The 17,170-nt window shown below is 36.6% G+C and overlaps 1 protein-coding gene across 2 annotated transcripts in view; it reads left to right on the top strand.

Annotated features, from left to right (window-relative positions):
- YWHAE (tyrosine 3-monooxygenase/tryptophan 5-monooxygenase activation protein epsilon) overlaps positions 1-16,128 on the top strand; it is a 40,042-nt gene extending 23,914 nt beyond the window's left edge. The window contains exons 2-7 of one of the 2 annotated variants that reach the window (XM_082443624.1): positions 4,544-4,743; positions 7,110-7,216; positions 7,879-8,085; positions 10,208-10,344; positions 13,482-13,528; positions 15,163-16,128. In XM_082443624.1, coding sequence (XP_082299750.1) covers positions 4,544-4,743; positions 7,110-7,216; positions 7,879-8,085; positions 10,208-10,344; positions 13,482-13,489 — 659 coding nt within the window. In that variant the 3' untranslated portion in view covers positions 13,490-13,528; positions 15,163-16,128. The remainder of the gene's footprint in view (positions 1-4,543; positions 4,744-7,109; positions 7,217-7,878; positions 8,086-10,207; positions 10,345-13,481; positions 13,529-15,162) is intronic. The other variant, XM_082443623.1, reaches the window with a different exon arrangement.
- The last annotated feature ends 1,042 nt before the right edge of the window (positions 16,129-17,170 follow it).

The raw sequence follows: 17,170 nt of genomic DNA, 5'->3' as shown, positions 1-17,170 counted from the left end.
TTGGTTAAGATGTCCTTTGAGTTGTGAGGATTATATGTTTCAGAGTTTCTGTAACAGTGGTGATTTTCAGTCAGCTACCTGTTGTCCCCAAACTATCAAGAGTCCCAGAAATTATATTTTATTGCCCAAAACTCATGTACCAAACTGCGCATCCACAAGTAGTGATTTGACCATGAGTTGCAGTTCTCTGGTTCATAAATTGTGATCATATCTGCTGCAGATAGATTTGACAGCCTTCCGCCATCTGAGAAATGCTGAGATTGCATTGATAAAATAGTTGCTGCAATAATGATTTCATGAAATACTAGTGTTTGAGAAGGTTATGTGAATATAACTGGTGTTAGTCCTCTGCTGATGGAGGTTTTAAGGGTGTGGCTGGTCTAGAGTTTTGGATAAATTAGGGTTTTCACATACTTTTGGGGTATATTATAGTTAGGATTGTGTTTCTGTTGCTGGTGTTAAAAAAAGGATAAGGATGACACCAGTGTTAGGAGAATTTCTTTATAGTCATAATTTGTACAGATTGGTACAAAGCACTGGTTGTAGAACTTTTAGCTCTTTTCTCTTCTGCTTCAGGCTACTACTATCCCTTAATCTAGTTCCTTCAGGAATGAAGAAATTCTGAAGATAAAGGGCTATGAGGAATAGTTTGGCTTTTAAAAGTAACTACTACAACTCCGTGTAATAAAAAGGCAGATAACTCAAAAATTGTCATAACATCTGAATGGTATTTTCCAGAGAGCATACACAAATGGCCAGTTAGCATATGAAAAGATGCTCAACATCATTAGCCGTCAAGGAAATGCGAATCAAAATCAGAGATAACCACTTCACGCCCACTAGGATGATTATTAAAAAAAAAACAAAAAGGAAACGTGTTGGTGAGAGTATGGAGGAATTAGAATCCTCCTCTATTGCTGGTGGAATGTAAAAATGGTGCAGCCCCTGTTAAAAAGTTCAACAGCTCCTTCCTGAGAAAGTTATCATATGACCCCACAGTTCCACTTCCTAAGTATATATTCAGGAGATTTGAATGCATACTTACATGAATGTTCATAGTAGCATTTTTCGTAATAGCCAAAAAGTGGAAAGTCAACTCAAATGTCCATTAACTGATGAATGGATAAGTAAAATGTGGTTAACACTTATATACATTCAGTAAATGAAGTATCGATAGATGTTGCACTATGGCTGAACCTTGAAACATGCTAAGTGAAAGAAGCCAGTTACAGAAGACAACATACTATATAGTTCCATTTATATGAAATGTCCAAATAGGTAAATCCATAGAGATGGAAAGTGGATTGGTAGTTGCCTAGGGCTGAGGGATTTGGGGATAAATGGGGAATGACTGCTAATGTGTATGGAGCTTTTCTTTTTCGAATGATGAAAAATCGATTATAGTAATGGTTGCGCAAATTCTGTGAGTATACTAACAACCATTGAATTGTATGCTTTAAATAGGTGAGTTGTATGTGCATTATAGAGCAGTAAAGCTGTTATTTAATAATAACAGATAACTGCTACTTTTCTATTTGTACCACAGTCTTTTGTGCATTGTTTCGTGGCTTTTTCAACGAAGGGAATTATATACTTAATTGAAGCTGCGATAGTAGAATATCATTGAGTATTTAAAATATATTTCTCCCCTCACATTGTAAAACTATTATATGATCATTGCTGAAAATTTCTAGAGCACAGAAAAATGAAAAAAATCTGTCATCTGGAATAGTACCCAGAGACATACCATTGTTAAACTTTTAGTGGTATTAGATATTGGGTAAAGTTTTTCCATATGTAATGTTGCAGAGCTCTACAATTTAAAAGAATTATGGTCTTTTTTTGGTGTAGCTAGGTTACTTTTTAAATTGTTTTGTTGTTGGAACAACTTAGATGAATTACTGGTTCACTTCTGAGGCATGTTTAATTTGTTGTTAGTTTTTGAGAACTAGTATGGCAGTGAGCTTGAAATGATACCCTCTTTACTCCACTGCCACTAAATTTAGCCTTTTTTTCATGGCTGTGGTTAGAAAAAAAAATGGATGTTTCAAATGAATGTGCTCAGGCTCCCACAGATGGTCTTATATATGCCTTAATATTTTTTTAATGCTTCAGAATTGCATTAAATTCAGCTGTATTGAGGTAAAATTTATAATACACTACTTATACACATAAAATTCATTGTTTTTTTAAAAATTTATTTTTGGCTGAGTTGGGTCTTCATTGCTGCGTGTGGGCTTTCTCTAGTTGCGGCGAGCGGGGCCTACTCCTCGTTGCAGTGCGTGGGCTTCTCATTGCGGTGGTCTCTCTTGTTGCAGAGCACAGGCTCTAGGTGCGTGGGCTTCAGTAGTTGTGGCTCACGGTCTCTAGAGCGCAGGCTCCGTAGTTGTGGCGTGCGTGCTTAGTCGCTCCATGGCATGTGGGATCCTCCTGGACCAGGGCTCGAACCCACGTTCCCTGCATTGGCAGGCGGATTCTTAACCACTGCGCCACCAGTGAAGTACCAATTTCATTGTTTTGATAAATGTATTCAGTTGTGTAACCACCACGGTAGAACAATTCTGTTACCCCCCAAATTTCCCTTGTACTCCTTTGCTCACAAGCCTCTCACTTCACCCCCATATCTTGGTAACCACTTACTTGCTTTCTGCCTTTATAGTTTTGCATTTTCTATAACTTGATTTAAATGGAATTATTGTCCTTTTTGGTCTGGCTTTTTTCCTTTTTTTTTTTTTTTTAAATGTCTTTATGGGAGTATAATTGCTTTACAATGTTGTGTTAGTTTCTGTTGTACAATAAAGTGAATCAGCTATAAGTATACATATGTCCCCATATCCCCTCACTCTTGAGCCTCCCTCCCTGGTTTGGCTTTTTTCAGTTAGCATCATGTTGTTTGAAATTCATCCATGTTGTTACTTGCATCAGTATTTCATTCTTTTTTATTCTTGAGTAGTATTCCATTGTATGGATGGACATTTGGGTTGTTTTCACCTTTTGGCTATTATGAATAAAGTTGCTGTGGACATGTATGTAAAAAAGTCTTTGTGAAGATATATATTCGTATCTCTTGGGTGATACCTAGGAGTGGGCTTGCTTAGTCTTACAGTGTTGAACTCTAAGAAACTACTGAATTGTTTTCTAAAGATCATACCATCTTAATATTTCTATTTAACTTCTATTTTTAAAAAAATATTTATTTATTTATTTGGCTGGGTCAGGTCTTGGTTGCAGAATGCGGGATCTTCATTGCGGCATGTGGGATCTTTTGTTGCGGCACGTGGGCTCTTTGTTGCGGCACACTTGCTTTTCTTTAGTTGTGGTGCGTGGGCTCAGTAGTTGTGGCATGTAGGTTCTCTAGTTGTGGCTTGCCGGCTCAGTAGTTGTGGCACTCGGGCTTAGTTGCCCCCGCAGCATGTGGGATCTTAGTTCCCCGACCAGGGGCTGAACCTGAGTCCCCTGCATTGGAAGGTGGATTCTTAACCACTGCACCACCAGGGAACTCCCCCCACTATGTAACTTCTTGATATTCCTGAAGGGCTAATTTTTGGAAACATATCATTTCCTGGGATTACACATAATTTATCATATCATTAAGCAGTGTTTCATAAAGTCACCATCTGCATCGTACTTTAAGGTATGCTTATGCTTAGAATGTATGCTAAGGGTGCTTGTTAAAACGCAGATCCTTGGGTCTCATCACCAAAAATTCTGACTTAGTAAAAGTTGGAGAGCCACGTGCTAATATGGCATTTAGTTTTTTCTAAAAGCATAGTTTTCATTAATATATTTATTCAGTTAGTGTTTATTGAGCTGTTTTTGGCTCTTCCTTTGCGTTCACGTGCGTTTTATTAACTATTTTTTCCTGTACTTGGGATCTCCCAAGGTTTATCTGGGCCCCTTTCTTTGCTCGCCACCTAGTGGTGACAAATGAGAACCATACAAAACTTTGCTGATGAATGAATTCATAGGAGGCGGACAGTGCCCTTCTAAAGGAGGAAGGATTGCAAATACCCAGAGATAAGTTTGTGTTTGTGACTAACCAGATGCTCAGTATATGTTTGCTATATGAATGAATTCCCTTTTCTCCAGTGACTACTTTTTGGGGAAGTTCAGTTTATTTGTATTTAATTGGGGAATAATTTGTTTGAGAGAAAATGTATTTTAGAGCCTGTAAATTTAAAACTTTTGTTTTAAACTGCTAGCTGAATTATTTTTACTGGGAAACGGATAGGTGTGCACTCCTAGTTCTCTTAATATGGGAGAGATGCTTCCAAGCCATACTGAATTATACTTGATACTGTATGAAGCCATTTTGGTTCCATACAATTTATATTCTAGATCCTGTTTTTTCTGGGCTCTTAATTTACTTTATCTTTTACATGGTTTTAGTTTTTTACTCATACTAGTTTTGATGATTGTGAAGTTATTTTGTTAAAAAATTTGTTTTTTGTTTTACATTAGCTTGACAGAAAAAGATCTACTGTGATAGGGATGTTTCAACAAAACATAGTTTGTATGGTCTCATTTTACTTTTCACTTATAGAAATGGTGGAATCAATGAAGAAAGTAGCAGGGATGGATGTGGAGTTGACAGTTGAAGAAAGAAATCTCCTATCTGTTGCATATAAAAATGTGATTGGAGCTAGAAGAGCTTCCTGGAGAATAATCAGCAGCATTGAACAGAAAGAAGAAAACAAGGGAGGAGAAGACAAACTAAAAATGATTCGGGAATATCGGCAAATGGTGAGATTGTCATATCCTAGACAAGTTTAAAGAATGATGTCTTAGGTGGTGGACTGTTTAGAACATAGCCTAGTACACACATTGTTGTATACCTGTGTAATGTATATTTTACATTTTAATGGATTTACATCTTTCACTCACCTGGATTGGGAATTACAGGCTATACAGTATTTCGGGACGGAGGAGAAGAACTTTTTTTTCTTGGAAGCTGCAGAGAGTAGTGTTGAGCACCACACAAGTAAAGAACTAATTTAATCTTTGTTTTTATTGTGGTAACTACAAAATACTTCATTGAGTGACTTGAAATTACCATTCAGGACAATTTAACAAATATTTGTGTGCCTATTATATGCCACACCAGTTGCTAGGTGTTATGTGCAAAGTTGAGACAGTTACAGTTAATATCTTTATGGAAGATCAGTCTAGTCATTGTTTTTTTAATAGACTAGAAAGTATCAGAGGGCATTGGACATTATTTCATAAAGTTATTGTTTCACATATTACATGTGGGTATATACAGATATGTAATGTTTTTATTGTGGGTTTTGGTCAAGAAAGTTTGATCTAGTTCTCAACCAGAGGCGACTTTGCTCCTCAGAGGACATTTGGCAATGTCTAGAGACATTTTTGGTTGTCACAACTTGACAGTTCTGCTGGTATTTTAGTGGGTAGAAATGGGGATACTGCTGAGCATCCTGTTATGCATAGAATAGCCCCCCACTGTTGAGAAACTGATTCTAAACACACTCTTAAGAGTACAGTGAGGGAAATAACAGAAGCAGTCACAAAGTTAGCATGGGGAGTAGTCAACTTGGTAGGGGGAGGGAAAAGGGAAACGTTTATTGACTAACACGGGGAGATATTTGTAATATATATAATTGTGTAAGATACTGTATTTAATCTTTAAATGACCGTGTAAAGGGTAGGTATTACTCCAGTTCATAGATGGGAAAACAGGTGTTCTGAGTGATTAAGTAACATACCTGGGGTTACAGAGAAGGTGGTTAGCTGGTACCAGTGTGACCATTACTTTCAAATATGTTGAAACAAACAATATGGATTGTCGGTAGACAAGTTTGGTGTCTCAGAGGGATGAGGAAATGAGAAAGTGCTAAAGCGGTAAGTCTGTGAATTAGATTGTGGGATTTTGGATAAGTAGGAAAGGAAACAGGAAACAAAGAGAGGAACTGATAAATTGGGAGAAGATGAAAGAGTCAAGAGGCTGGCATTTAAGACTTCCAGGATAGAACAGCATAGTTAGGAGTATGGACAAGTGAAGGTCATGGAGTTGAGATGAAGGAACTGTGTTGAAAGGAACATGATAATACCTTGGTGTGTGATACCCGGAATTGGAGAGGTAAGCTGTAGATACTCAGTGAATGTGGGTGAAGAGCCTGCGGAGATCTACTGATAACAGAAATTGAGAAATTAAAACATAGTGGATGAGCTTCCAAGGAGGAAGGGTTTGGAGTATTAGGAGAGCAGTCATACTGAGTCAGTGAGGAGTTAAAGAGATTCAGAAATCATCCTTCTCTTAGAGCAGTCTATCTTTACTTGAAAAGCCATAAAGAAGGTAGTTCATTCAGGAGAGAGCTGGTTTTACTTAGAATCAGAATGAGATTATAGGAGAAGAGAGAGTGGGCGAATTATTTACAGTGGGAAGGAGGAGATTCCAGAGGGCATGAAATGAATTTGGAAAGGTTGAACAATGTCACTGTAGTAATAGAAAATGGAAAGCAGACTGTGTATATATGTTTAGGAGTAGTTTGCGTTTTTGGCATGATAAACGAATTGGGACGAGTGGCAATATTTCCTTTAGTTTACAGATTTTTGGTGTTGTAACTGGCTATGGATCTACCACTCAGGTGGTTGGCTGTTGAGCATAGTAGTGGTTAGAAATGTGAGCCTTGGAAGCAGAATACCTTGGTTTGAATTTTTATTCCATCCCTTACAAACTGTGACTCCAACCATGCAACCTTACCTGGGTTCAAGTTCTCACTCTGCCTCTGAGTTCTTTAAGTTAGTGATCTTTGGGCAAATATAGTAATCTTTGTTTTCCCATGTAAGTGGAGATAATAGTTGCTACCTCATTAAAGAAGCTACTTAATATAAATGTGCTGCACTTAGTAAGTAGTAATCACTGTTAGTTCTGTAGCTGAACCGTGAGGGTTTTTTTAAGCACTTAAGTAATGGCACATAGGAAGAAAGACTTTCCATAAACCGGAGACAGCTTTTCTCTGCTTTTGTGTCAAGAGAGGGAAGGGCGGTTTGGAGAAGGGTATGCATGTTCTCTTCTCCAAAACAAGAGATAGAATGTGATAATTTATATATAATTTCTTAAACAATTTTTCTGACTTTTTTTTCAGGTTGAGACTGAGCTAAAGTTAATCTGTTGTGACATTCTGGATGTACTGGACAAACACCTCATTCCAGCAGCTAACACTGGCGAGTCCAAGGTTTTCTATTATAAAATGTAGGTTCTATACTAGAAGGGAAAATGTCAGATTAAATGTTGGCTCTCTTAGAATCATCACTTTTTTATGTAGGTTTACAACATTTTATTTAATGTTGGAAAGATAGTTACGGGAGGAGTGAGTCTCAAGAATTAAATTAATTTTTGAATACTCATTTGCAGATTCACTGCTAAGAAGAATCAATATTACTGCATTTAAGGTGGTCAGACTATTACTGTAAAAATGTACTAGGTTTCGCTTTACCTGTTTATATTCATTTGCTTGTGTGGGGCTGCCCCCCTAGCTACAAGCAGTGCATTACACAGTTCAGTCTTAACAATTTATATGGAAGTTTTATTTCATGATTAACAAACTGTTGTGCCATTCTTTGGAACCACTTTTTATATTTAATTCTTGTCTATCAAGTGACAAATTTGTTGATTTTTGAGACTTCTCAGTTAATTTCTCTAGGATTTTGCTTATGTTTGGCAATGTGAAATCTCTGAGGAGGAAAACTAAATAGATGAGTCAGTCATTCCTGAAAGAGACTTTTTGAAATTGTTGAAGTATACCTGTTTCATGTTTTTGTCACATACTTGATCTTATGTAATAGAAAATTTTTAACAACTTATTTAAAAAGCATTATTCCTAATTCTGTTCTTTTATTTTTGTTTTGTTTTAGGAAAGGGGACTACCACAGGTATCTGGCTGAATTTGCCACAGGAAATGACAGGAAGGAAGCTGCGGAGAACAGCCTAGTGGCTTATAAAGCTGCTAGTGATATTGCAATGACAGAACTTCCACCAACACATCCCATTCGCTTAGGTCTTGCTCTCAATTTCTCCGTATTCTACTATGAAATTCTTAATTCCCCTGACCGTGCCTGCAGGTAGGTCATGAAAGAGAACAAACGCTCTCACTATGAAAGTAAAAAAGGTTACAAAGGAGAACAGCTACTTGTTTTTTGTCTTGTTCCTTGGGACTGCCTTCGTTGGCTTGGCCCTGTAATAAAGAATTATTTTGGCTTTTAATGCAGCTGTTTTGGATGATATGAAGACAGACCTATCTCATTTCACTAGGATAGCAGTTAGGATAATTATGTTGATGGGGAAAAATTTGATTGGTAGATTGAAAAGAATCTTGTTACAGAGTAAGAGGAAGGAATGAGGAATTTTCATAATAGAATTATCTTCATTTCTGTATATTAGCTTTCAGTCTTTATAGCCTGTGTTTAATATAGTTAGGCTCTTAGTGTACATGTCATTTTGTATTTTCTTTCATAAAATTTGGCATTTTATTGACGTATGTAAAAGTACTCCACCATTTATACTTCAGATTGTTCCCAATTTTTGATACACATATAAATTTGAGGAATATTTTCATGTGCATAGCTTTTTACTTTTTAAATATACATAACATGAAGTTTAGCATTCTGTTTTTTTTTTTTTAATTTAATTAATTAATTTGTTTATTGGCTGCATTGGGTCTTCGTTGCGGTGCGTGGGCTTCTCGTTGTGGTGGCTTCTTTTGTTGCGGAGCACGGGCTCTAGGCGCGCGGGCTTCAGTAGTTGTGGCTTGCGGGCTCTAGAGCACAGGCTCAGTAGTTGTAGCACACAGACTTAGTTGCTCCGCGGCATGTGGGATCTTCCTGGACCAGGGCTCAAACCCCTGTCCCCTGCAAGGCGGATTCTTAACCACTGCGCCATCAGGGAAGCTCTAGCATTTTGTTTTTAAATGTGCAATTCAGTGGCATTAAGTACACCCACAATATTGTCTGTCACCACTATTTCTAAAACTTTTTCATCACCTGAAACGAACTAATCACTAAACAATAACTCCATATTTCCCTCTGCCCCAGTCCCTGGTAATCTCTACTTTCTGTCTTTATGAGTTTGCCTATTTTAGATACCTCATATAATAGGAATAATGTATTTGTTCTTTGTAACTTCAGTGTTCTTGAGTATGTAGGAATCAGATATTCCATGAAAGGATTTTCCTGATGTAAGGTGGATTCATTTGAATGCAAATAAATATTAATTTATCTAAAAACATTCTAAATGTTGCTAGTCGAGTTTGTCCAAACAGGTAATATGTCTTAACTAATAAAGAAGCTATAGCTGTTTAGCTGATAGTACTGGTCTTTCATTGCCATTCTCCAGGGTAGCTGTCCCACACGTAGCTTCAACTTAGTCCTTTCCATGCTTTTGCTTTAATCTGAAGTGTGCCATTTGTGCTCTTTTCCTACCCATTAATTAGTTCAAATATGACTTCCCCATTTGTTCCTCCTCTTGGGTCCCTAAAGTACTTTCTCCAGGATAGCACTTCATCCTCCTTTTATAGTAGTTATTTATGTGTCAGTCCCTCTATTCTTAGATGTTTTAAAAAGTTCATTGTGGACCCAGGTTATGTCTCTCTTTCCTCTTTTCTTTTCCCCACCCCGTGCCCATCGTCACTTGGTGTACATAGTACACAGTACTCAATAAGTGAATGTGAATTTTGTTTCGTTTTAACTGTAGTAATTGGCTTATATGATCACATTTTTGTGAGTTCTAGATTGCCTGTTATTCTTCCTTGCTCCATTAACATTAAATTCTATTGGATTAAACTGTGAGATACTGTCCCAGAATTTTCTCTTTTTGCATTAAAACTTTGTTAAATAAGTGAACTGTTGACTAGAATTTGGAGATACCTTTAATATGCATGTATTTTGGTGATGAATTAGAATGGGATTTGGTCTGCTTGTCAAAAGCATATTCATAAGTGGAACTCCAAAAGTTCCACTAGTTCCAAAGTTAATGGATTACAAAATTAAAAAGGGAGTTAATAGGAAGTTAATTTTCATCAGTTACATCTGCTTTTCCTTTATTTCAGTGCCTAAACCCAAGCATTCAGTGTCGCTATTACTGTGTGATAACTGAAGAAAAGACTGAAATTTAACTTACGTCATTTCCAATTCTGGTTTTGGACTTTTTTAGTTTATTTTTGTAATACATTTATGTAAACACTTGTAGGTTGGCAAAAGCAGCTTTTGATGATGCAATTGCAGAACTGGATACGCTGAGTGAAGAAAGCTATAAGGACTCTACGCTTATCATGCAGTTATTACGTGATAATCTGACACTATGGACTTCAGACATGCAGGGTGATGGTAAGGAGACTGAAGTTAAAGTGTTGTCTCTTTCAGTTGTTGGACCTGTTTACTCTTAGAAGTTGGGATTTCTTTACATTAAGCTACAATTTAGAGTCAACAGCCTATCCTCCAAACTATCAAATTTTGATTACTGCCTTTACCGGAAATGATATCAAAGTACAGTCTTCCATTTTGGTCTGTAAGATGATAAAATAAAATAACTGTTTGGGAAAGGGGATCTTTTGTTAATATTCAGAGATTTAAAGTTTTGCCTCTAATACTGTTTGCTAAACTTAGTTTACCTCTTCTCTCACACTGTGTTTTGAAAGATGGAGGGAAAGGAAGCAGTTCATATTATCATTCCTCAGATTCAATTTTAGGGGGTCTAAGGTTAATTGTATTTGATTGTCATGATCACTGCTTTGGCTGAGTGGTAATCCTCAGGTTAAAACTAGATAGTTAGGGGGAAGGGTAAGCTGTGACAAAGTGAGAGAGTGTCATGGACATATATACACTACCAAACGTAAAATAGATAGCTAGTGGGAAGCAACCGAATAGCACAGGGAGATAAGCTCAGTGCTTTGTGACCACCTAGAGGGGTGGGATAGGGAGGGTGGGAGGGAGGGAGACGCAAGAGGGAAGAGATATGGGAACATATGTATATGTATAACTGGTTCACTTTGTTATAAAGCAGAAACTAACGCACCATTGCAAAGCAATTATACTCCAATAAAGATGTTAAAAAAAAAAAAACTAGATGGTTATAAGTAGATATTTATGAAGCATCTTTTCTGTGTGGAAATCTTATCTAAAAAAAGAACTAGTTTACCTCTGTATTCTACACAACAAATGGCATGTCCTGCCCATAGGTCCTTATTTAAGAGGTGTGGTGTAGTGTCTTGTTTTCTAGCATTGCAGTTGTAAATAGTTACTAGAATATTTTATAAAATTTAATCTTGTGATGGGTGGTGGGGTGGGGTGGGTGCTTAATGTTTCTTCCAGATGTAAAAGGCCAAATTTGTCACATTTCTTGATTTTAAAGGATATTTTATTCTGCCCATCTCTAAAGAATTGTTTTAATCCATGGTACATCATTGCGGGGGGATGGGACGGGGAGATGGACACAAACTAGTGTGGCATGATAATTATGAGAGTTTTTGTAATTGGTGGTGGTGGTATGGCGAGTGGAAATAAAGTTTCTTGTCACTTTCAGCTACAGATCCTTTAAGAGTGTATTACCCAAACTGAAGCATATGTTGTATTGCTTGAGGCTAGCTGTACTTTCCATTGGTCAAACCAACATGTTGTACTGTATTTGGAAACATACTTTTTAAAGATGTATTTGAAAATGGGTGTCAGGGCATGTAGGTTGGCAGTGGAAGGATAGAGTCAGATTTTAGAATTATCTTGGGTCATGGTACTGAAGTGAGAATTAGGTGACTCAGCTTCTAAAGTGCACCAGCTTGATGAACTATTTAGAAACTTGACTAGGGTTGGCTTGAGATATGTGGCACATGTGACCTACTTGCACACTTTACCAACAAAGCCAGATGGAGCCACAGATGACTTTTCATTCAACACAGCACTTGAGGGGCAACCACTACCAGTCTGTGGGACTCAAAACCAATTTAACCGTCTCTGAACTAATGACTAAGGTTCCTTCCAGCTTTAAATTCTATTGTATTCTAACAATAACTACTAAGAAGAATGGCCAAATAGCTGTGGACTCTTCACAGTCACCCCCAGCTCAGAGAAGACTAATATGTCTCTGCCTGTTTGAGGGGATAAAAGGAAAGCATGTGGAGAGTTTGGTAAGCAGTATTGACCTATAATATAAGTAAGCTCTATACCCCTTTGACCTCTGGGGATGTTTTTTTGAGGGTGAAAAATAACAAAAAGAAGGTGACTTTGAAAGGCAATTTTTTTTAGACATTTGATGCCAGCTCTTATGACTAAGTTGCTAGATTACAAAAATAAAGTCTGTATTTTTCATTATCACTCATAACCAAGAATTGATTGAGGGTAGACTGTATGTCACTCCATTTTTATACAGAACCAAAGATATGCTTTTTCTTGGTTATTGAGCATTGTTTTATGAAATGGATCATTTAAAAATAGGGTACCTTTAGATTTCTTACGTTTTCATAGTTGGGAAGGTTCTTTGTACAAAATGTTTTATTACATTTTAGGGTAGATTTCTCTTTAATCCTAAAACACTTAAAAATCTAGTGAAATTCAGTTGCATCAATTCCTTTTCACTTTGTAAATTGACCAATTAATTAAATTTGGTTGAAATAGACTGATTTTCATTTAAGAGGTTTGTCACAAAATATTTGGAATTATGAAGCAGTTTAATGTGAAAAATTCAAGTGGTCTATCTTGAAATTTTAGCAATGTTAACAAGCTATCTGAATTTACAAATTGTTGTCGGTATTAGGAAATTATTTGCCAGTTTTGCTAAAAGGTAGAGTATTACATGTTTCATTAAACTGGTTTTGTGATTTAGAATCAATGCTGAATGTAGAAGAATTTTGGTCATGAAATTGGTCAGGATTACTTGCATTTATTTTAAGGATTATTTAGATGGTTTTCTCCTTTTTTACTTTAAATATGAAAAATGGTGTCAAAAAGCTTTTGAATTGAGGGTTTCTAAAGGAAGAAGTATATGTTGTTCACAGGCCTTTACTTACACGTTTATATGTTTTTAACTGCAGAATATGTTAATGTCTGTCTGGGTCTGTTGAAACATAATTCTTTAAAGGGAGCACCACTTTTTCTCATCAAGTGATTTCAGTCCTTTTCCCTTAACCTGTGGTCAGAGGACTGTTAAATACACAAGTCCATAGAGAGGAAATGTGTTCTCTCTGTCCGTTCCCCTCCTCCCCCCCAAATCTAGAAACTGGGCAAAGAAATATGTATCTGAAGATATGTATGTATCTTTTTGCCCCCCTTCTGTATACCTTTTAAGAGGATATTATTTCTTCCTCTTAAAAAGGAACAGATTATTTCTTAGAGTGAAGTTCATACAAAGTAAAAAGACCAAAATCTGACTCCCCTAAATCATTGATGTTTTCCTTTGTCCTGCTCTTGGTTTATTTTTCTTGTAATGTTGCTTTCATATGATTGTTCTCCCTCCCTTTCTCCTTGCAATATAGATTCCTAAAGGAAAATCCAACTCTTCCTTTCCTAAAAACTCTACTTTGTAAGTCATTATCATGGCACAGTGAATTCTGCTTTTGGTTTTGGTTCTTCACTAATCATGCCTGCATATCATCATCTTGTCGCTTAAAAAACTGCTTGTTCTACATTTCAGGATGTGAAACCTTCTAAGACATTTATGATCTGCTACCCCTGTCTACCTCTGTTTGGGTGTGACTTATGTGACAGTATTTTTATGCCAAAGTTACTTGGAACTTTTGGCAAATCTAATGGTTGCTTATGAGTAAATTAGAGTGTGCTCTATTGTTGTATGTTAACCGTATTTTGGCAGTGTATGGCTGTTAAAAATGAGAGTGAACATTCCTACCATTTCCTAAGTTTGAATACATTATTGTTCTTTGGGGGAACAGTTGGGTGGACCATCATTTCTTCCCTCAGTAAATAGTTACTTTTGTCTTTCCTTGCACGTCTTTTTCTAAATGTGAGTCAAAAATCTTTATGTACATTAAGTACTTTTAGACTTAAACAATCAATGTCAAATATTTTTATCACAAAAGAAATGTTAAAAACACTGAAACTACCTTTACTTAACCCTTATTGCCATGACAACATTTATTGTATCAAGGTCTTTAAGACTGATTAAAAGCATTCCTCAGAGTTTTGCTTTATGTCTGTAGGCAGCCGGTCTTAGTGTCATTTGTCCATTCTAATTAAGTAATTTAACAAGCACTATGAATGGATGGGTTGTCTGAACTATCATATTATGATTGTTGGGTTAGTTAATTGATTTTTCATTTATTTTGATCAAACTAGTAACTACATAGGAATTACAAGTGGTTTGTTAAAGAAGAAGAATGTAACTTTTACCCGTTTATTTTTTGGCAAAAGCCTGCATGCTTCCTTATTATGGCTGACTTATTTAATGCTTATTAATAGGTAGATGATTCTCTGGTAAATAGGCTGGCTTTCTGTTGCATGTCATAGTGCAGTTGAAACTCCTCAGGCTAATCATCATGTTCAAAGGAAAAGAAAAGTGGCATGAGAGAACTGGTCCAAATGCCCTTCTTTAATAACCTCAGTGGTCTGGTTTACTTTGAGCATGCTATTCCACTTTGGAGTGAGAAATTGTGGTTATGGTTTGGTGTGACTTTCCAGGATACAAAATGTGTAAAATATTCGTTTACAAAAGCAGAATCCTCCCTCTAAAACTGTAGAACTCCTTTGAAGAATTTTGCTGCTCAGTTCTCTTATTGAAACATTTCTGATAATGGGACCTGCAGAAAAATTAGATTTTGCAAAAAATTATGAAGTACTCTTGGTTCTTGAAGAGGTGAGGTTATTGAGAAAGAGTATTTTGACTCAAGATATACATGAAAGCTTGAAAATCATTTTAATAATATGGTTACCTTGGCTGTCTACTTAAGAGCTTTTTTAGCATAAAAACACTGACTTTTACTGTGCATCAGTTTTTTTTTTCATCCTGTTGATCATTCAGGACCTTGATCCAGCAGCACCTCTTGGCTTAGGCATCTCAGGTGTCAAGGTAGAAATCCTTTGCCTGTCTGTGTTTAAACCAATTGTAGCAAATATAAGGAGTCTTTATGCTTGGAATGATACCTTTGTGACCACAACAGCCTAGTTTAGTCATTATGAAATAACTGTTATTCTTCTTTGCAGGTGAAGAGCAGAATAAAGAAGCGCTGCAGGATGTGGAAGATGAAAATCAGTGAGACATAAAAGCCAACAAGAGAAACCATCTCTGACCACCCCACACCTTCCCATCCCACCCCTCTTGGAAATTCCCCCATTGTCACTGAGAACCACCAAATCTGACTTTTACATTTGGTCTCAGAATTTAGGTTCCTGCCCTGTTGGTTTTTGTTTTTGTTTTTTTTTTTTAAAAACAGTCTTCAAAAGTTCTTAAAGGCAAGAGTGAATTTCTGTGGATTTTACTGGTTCCAGCTTTTAGGTTCTTTAAGACACTAACAGGACTGCATAGAGGCTTTTTCAGCATTACTGTATTGTCTCCTGCCAGATGTGGCAAGATCACCATTAGAAATGGAAATTACATTTGAAAACCATTAGACTTTTAGGTGATGCAAGCATCTAAGAGAAAGGTTAATCACACTATAGAGGTGTATGTGGTATCATTTTCCCTTTTTCTAATTGTTTAAATTGAATTTTATACCAATGTTTAAAATTAATTGGATGTTAGCTTGAGGTGGTTAAAGGTTGTTTGGGGAGTTTGTTGTAATGATTTTGCTGTAAAAAGTGTTTCAAACTCTGCTGAAATGTTGCTGAAAAGCATGGTGCTGGTAACAGTTCAACAATCCGTGGCTGCTCATTCTTGCCTACTTTACTCTCCCTCTGAAGCAGGTTAGCATTGAAGGTGGTAATGGAAAAGCCTGCATGCGTGTTCAATTCTTTGTTTCTTCTCCTTCCCTCTCCCCCTGGGCCCCGTCCCTCCCCTCCTTCGCTCGCTCAACCTCTTTTGTTCAGTATGTGTAACTTGAAGCTAATTTGTACTACTGGATATCTGACTGGAGCCACAGATACAGAATCTGTATTGTTCTTACTGAAACACAGCATGGATTAACATTAAACTTAAATAAAACAAACCTAAATTAAAAATGCCAAACATCATTGCGCCTCCATCCTTTATCCTTCTAAAATAAAATCTCTAGTCTGAACATATTGATGATATTGTTTGCCTAAATGTGAAAAGGATCCCATTTATTTTTTTCCTTCCGTAAATCACTTGTCTGTTTCCCAAAAATGATGTATATTTCTGGGGGGAAAATACCTGTAACCTGGTTGTGAAGAACAAGTATAAGTAGTGCAAGTATCCTGTCTTCTAAACCAGATAACAGCACGATGTTTATTTTAATCATTAAAGTGCCAGTGTGTATTTATAATACAAGGTGTAATTGTGGATCATCTAGCATGGAATTTTTGGGGTTGTGCAACCAAAGGCTGAATGTGTGAATGTGTCAGAATAATCCTTCTTAGGCTGAGGGAAAAATCCCTCCTGCCCCAATCAGTGACAGGAACAGAGAAGAATGATTAAATTCATTCTCAGTAGTACACGTACACATGGTAAAACAATAGTATGGTAGTCCCCTTTATTAGAAACACTCAATGTAAATAATATCTTCCAGAGATCATAGACATCAGTGTATATAGATATTTAATTAGTATAGATCATTGTCAGGCATTGAGATCTGTCTCATTCAAATGACTGCCTCACATTGATGTACTCCTGATTTTTGGAAAAAAACCAGTTGACTACTTTTGGACATTCAGATTATTTCCAGCCTTGCTATTGTAAATGGTGCTGCAGTAAATGCATGTGTATCTGTATGATACATTTCTAGATTTCGTGTGTCAGAAAACATATACTTTTCAATTGGTAAATACTATCTCCCTCCAAGAATTGTTCCACATAGCCCCATCAACAATGTATGAGACTACTAGCTTCACCACACTTGACTCGTTGCTAAATGAGATGTTGACACCAAAAGTAAACCTTGGGCTTGAGTTCTTCGTAGTAAAGACTTGGGAAATCAGTAGATTAGTGATGTACTGGTAGTTCTTATTAAAATAAGTGTATGTAGAATAAACAATGTTTTTGTGAATTGCTTTTCCATCAGATAATTGGAGACGATTGTATATAAATTGTACTCTT

The sequence above is a fragment of the Balaenoptera physalus genome (assembly GCF_965194825.1).
Source record: "Balaenoptera physalus genome assembly, chromosome: 20".
Classification (NCBI taxonomy): domain Eukaryota; kingdom Metazoa; phylum Chordata; class Mammalia; order Artiodactyla; family Balaenopteridae; genus Balaenoptera; species Balaenoptera physalus.
The sequence above is the reverse complement of the archived record's forward strand: the minus strand, read 5'-3'. Positions and strand labels throughout refer to the sequence as shown.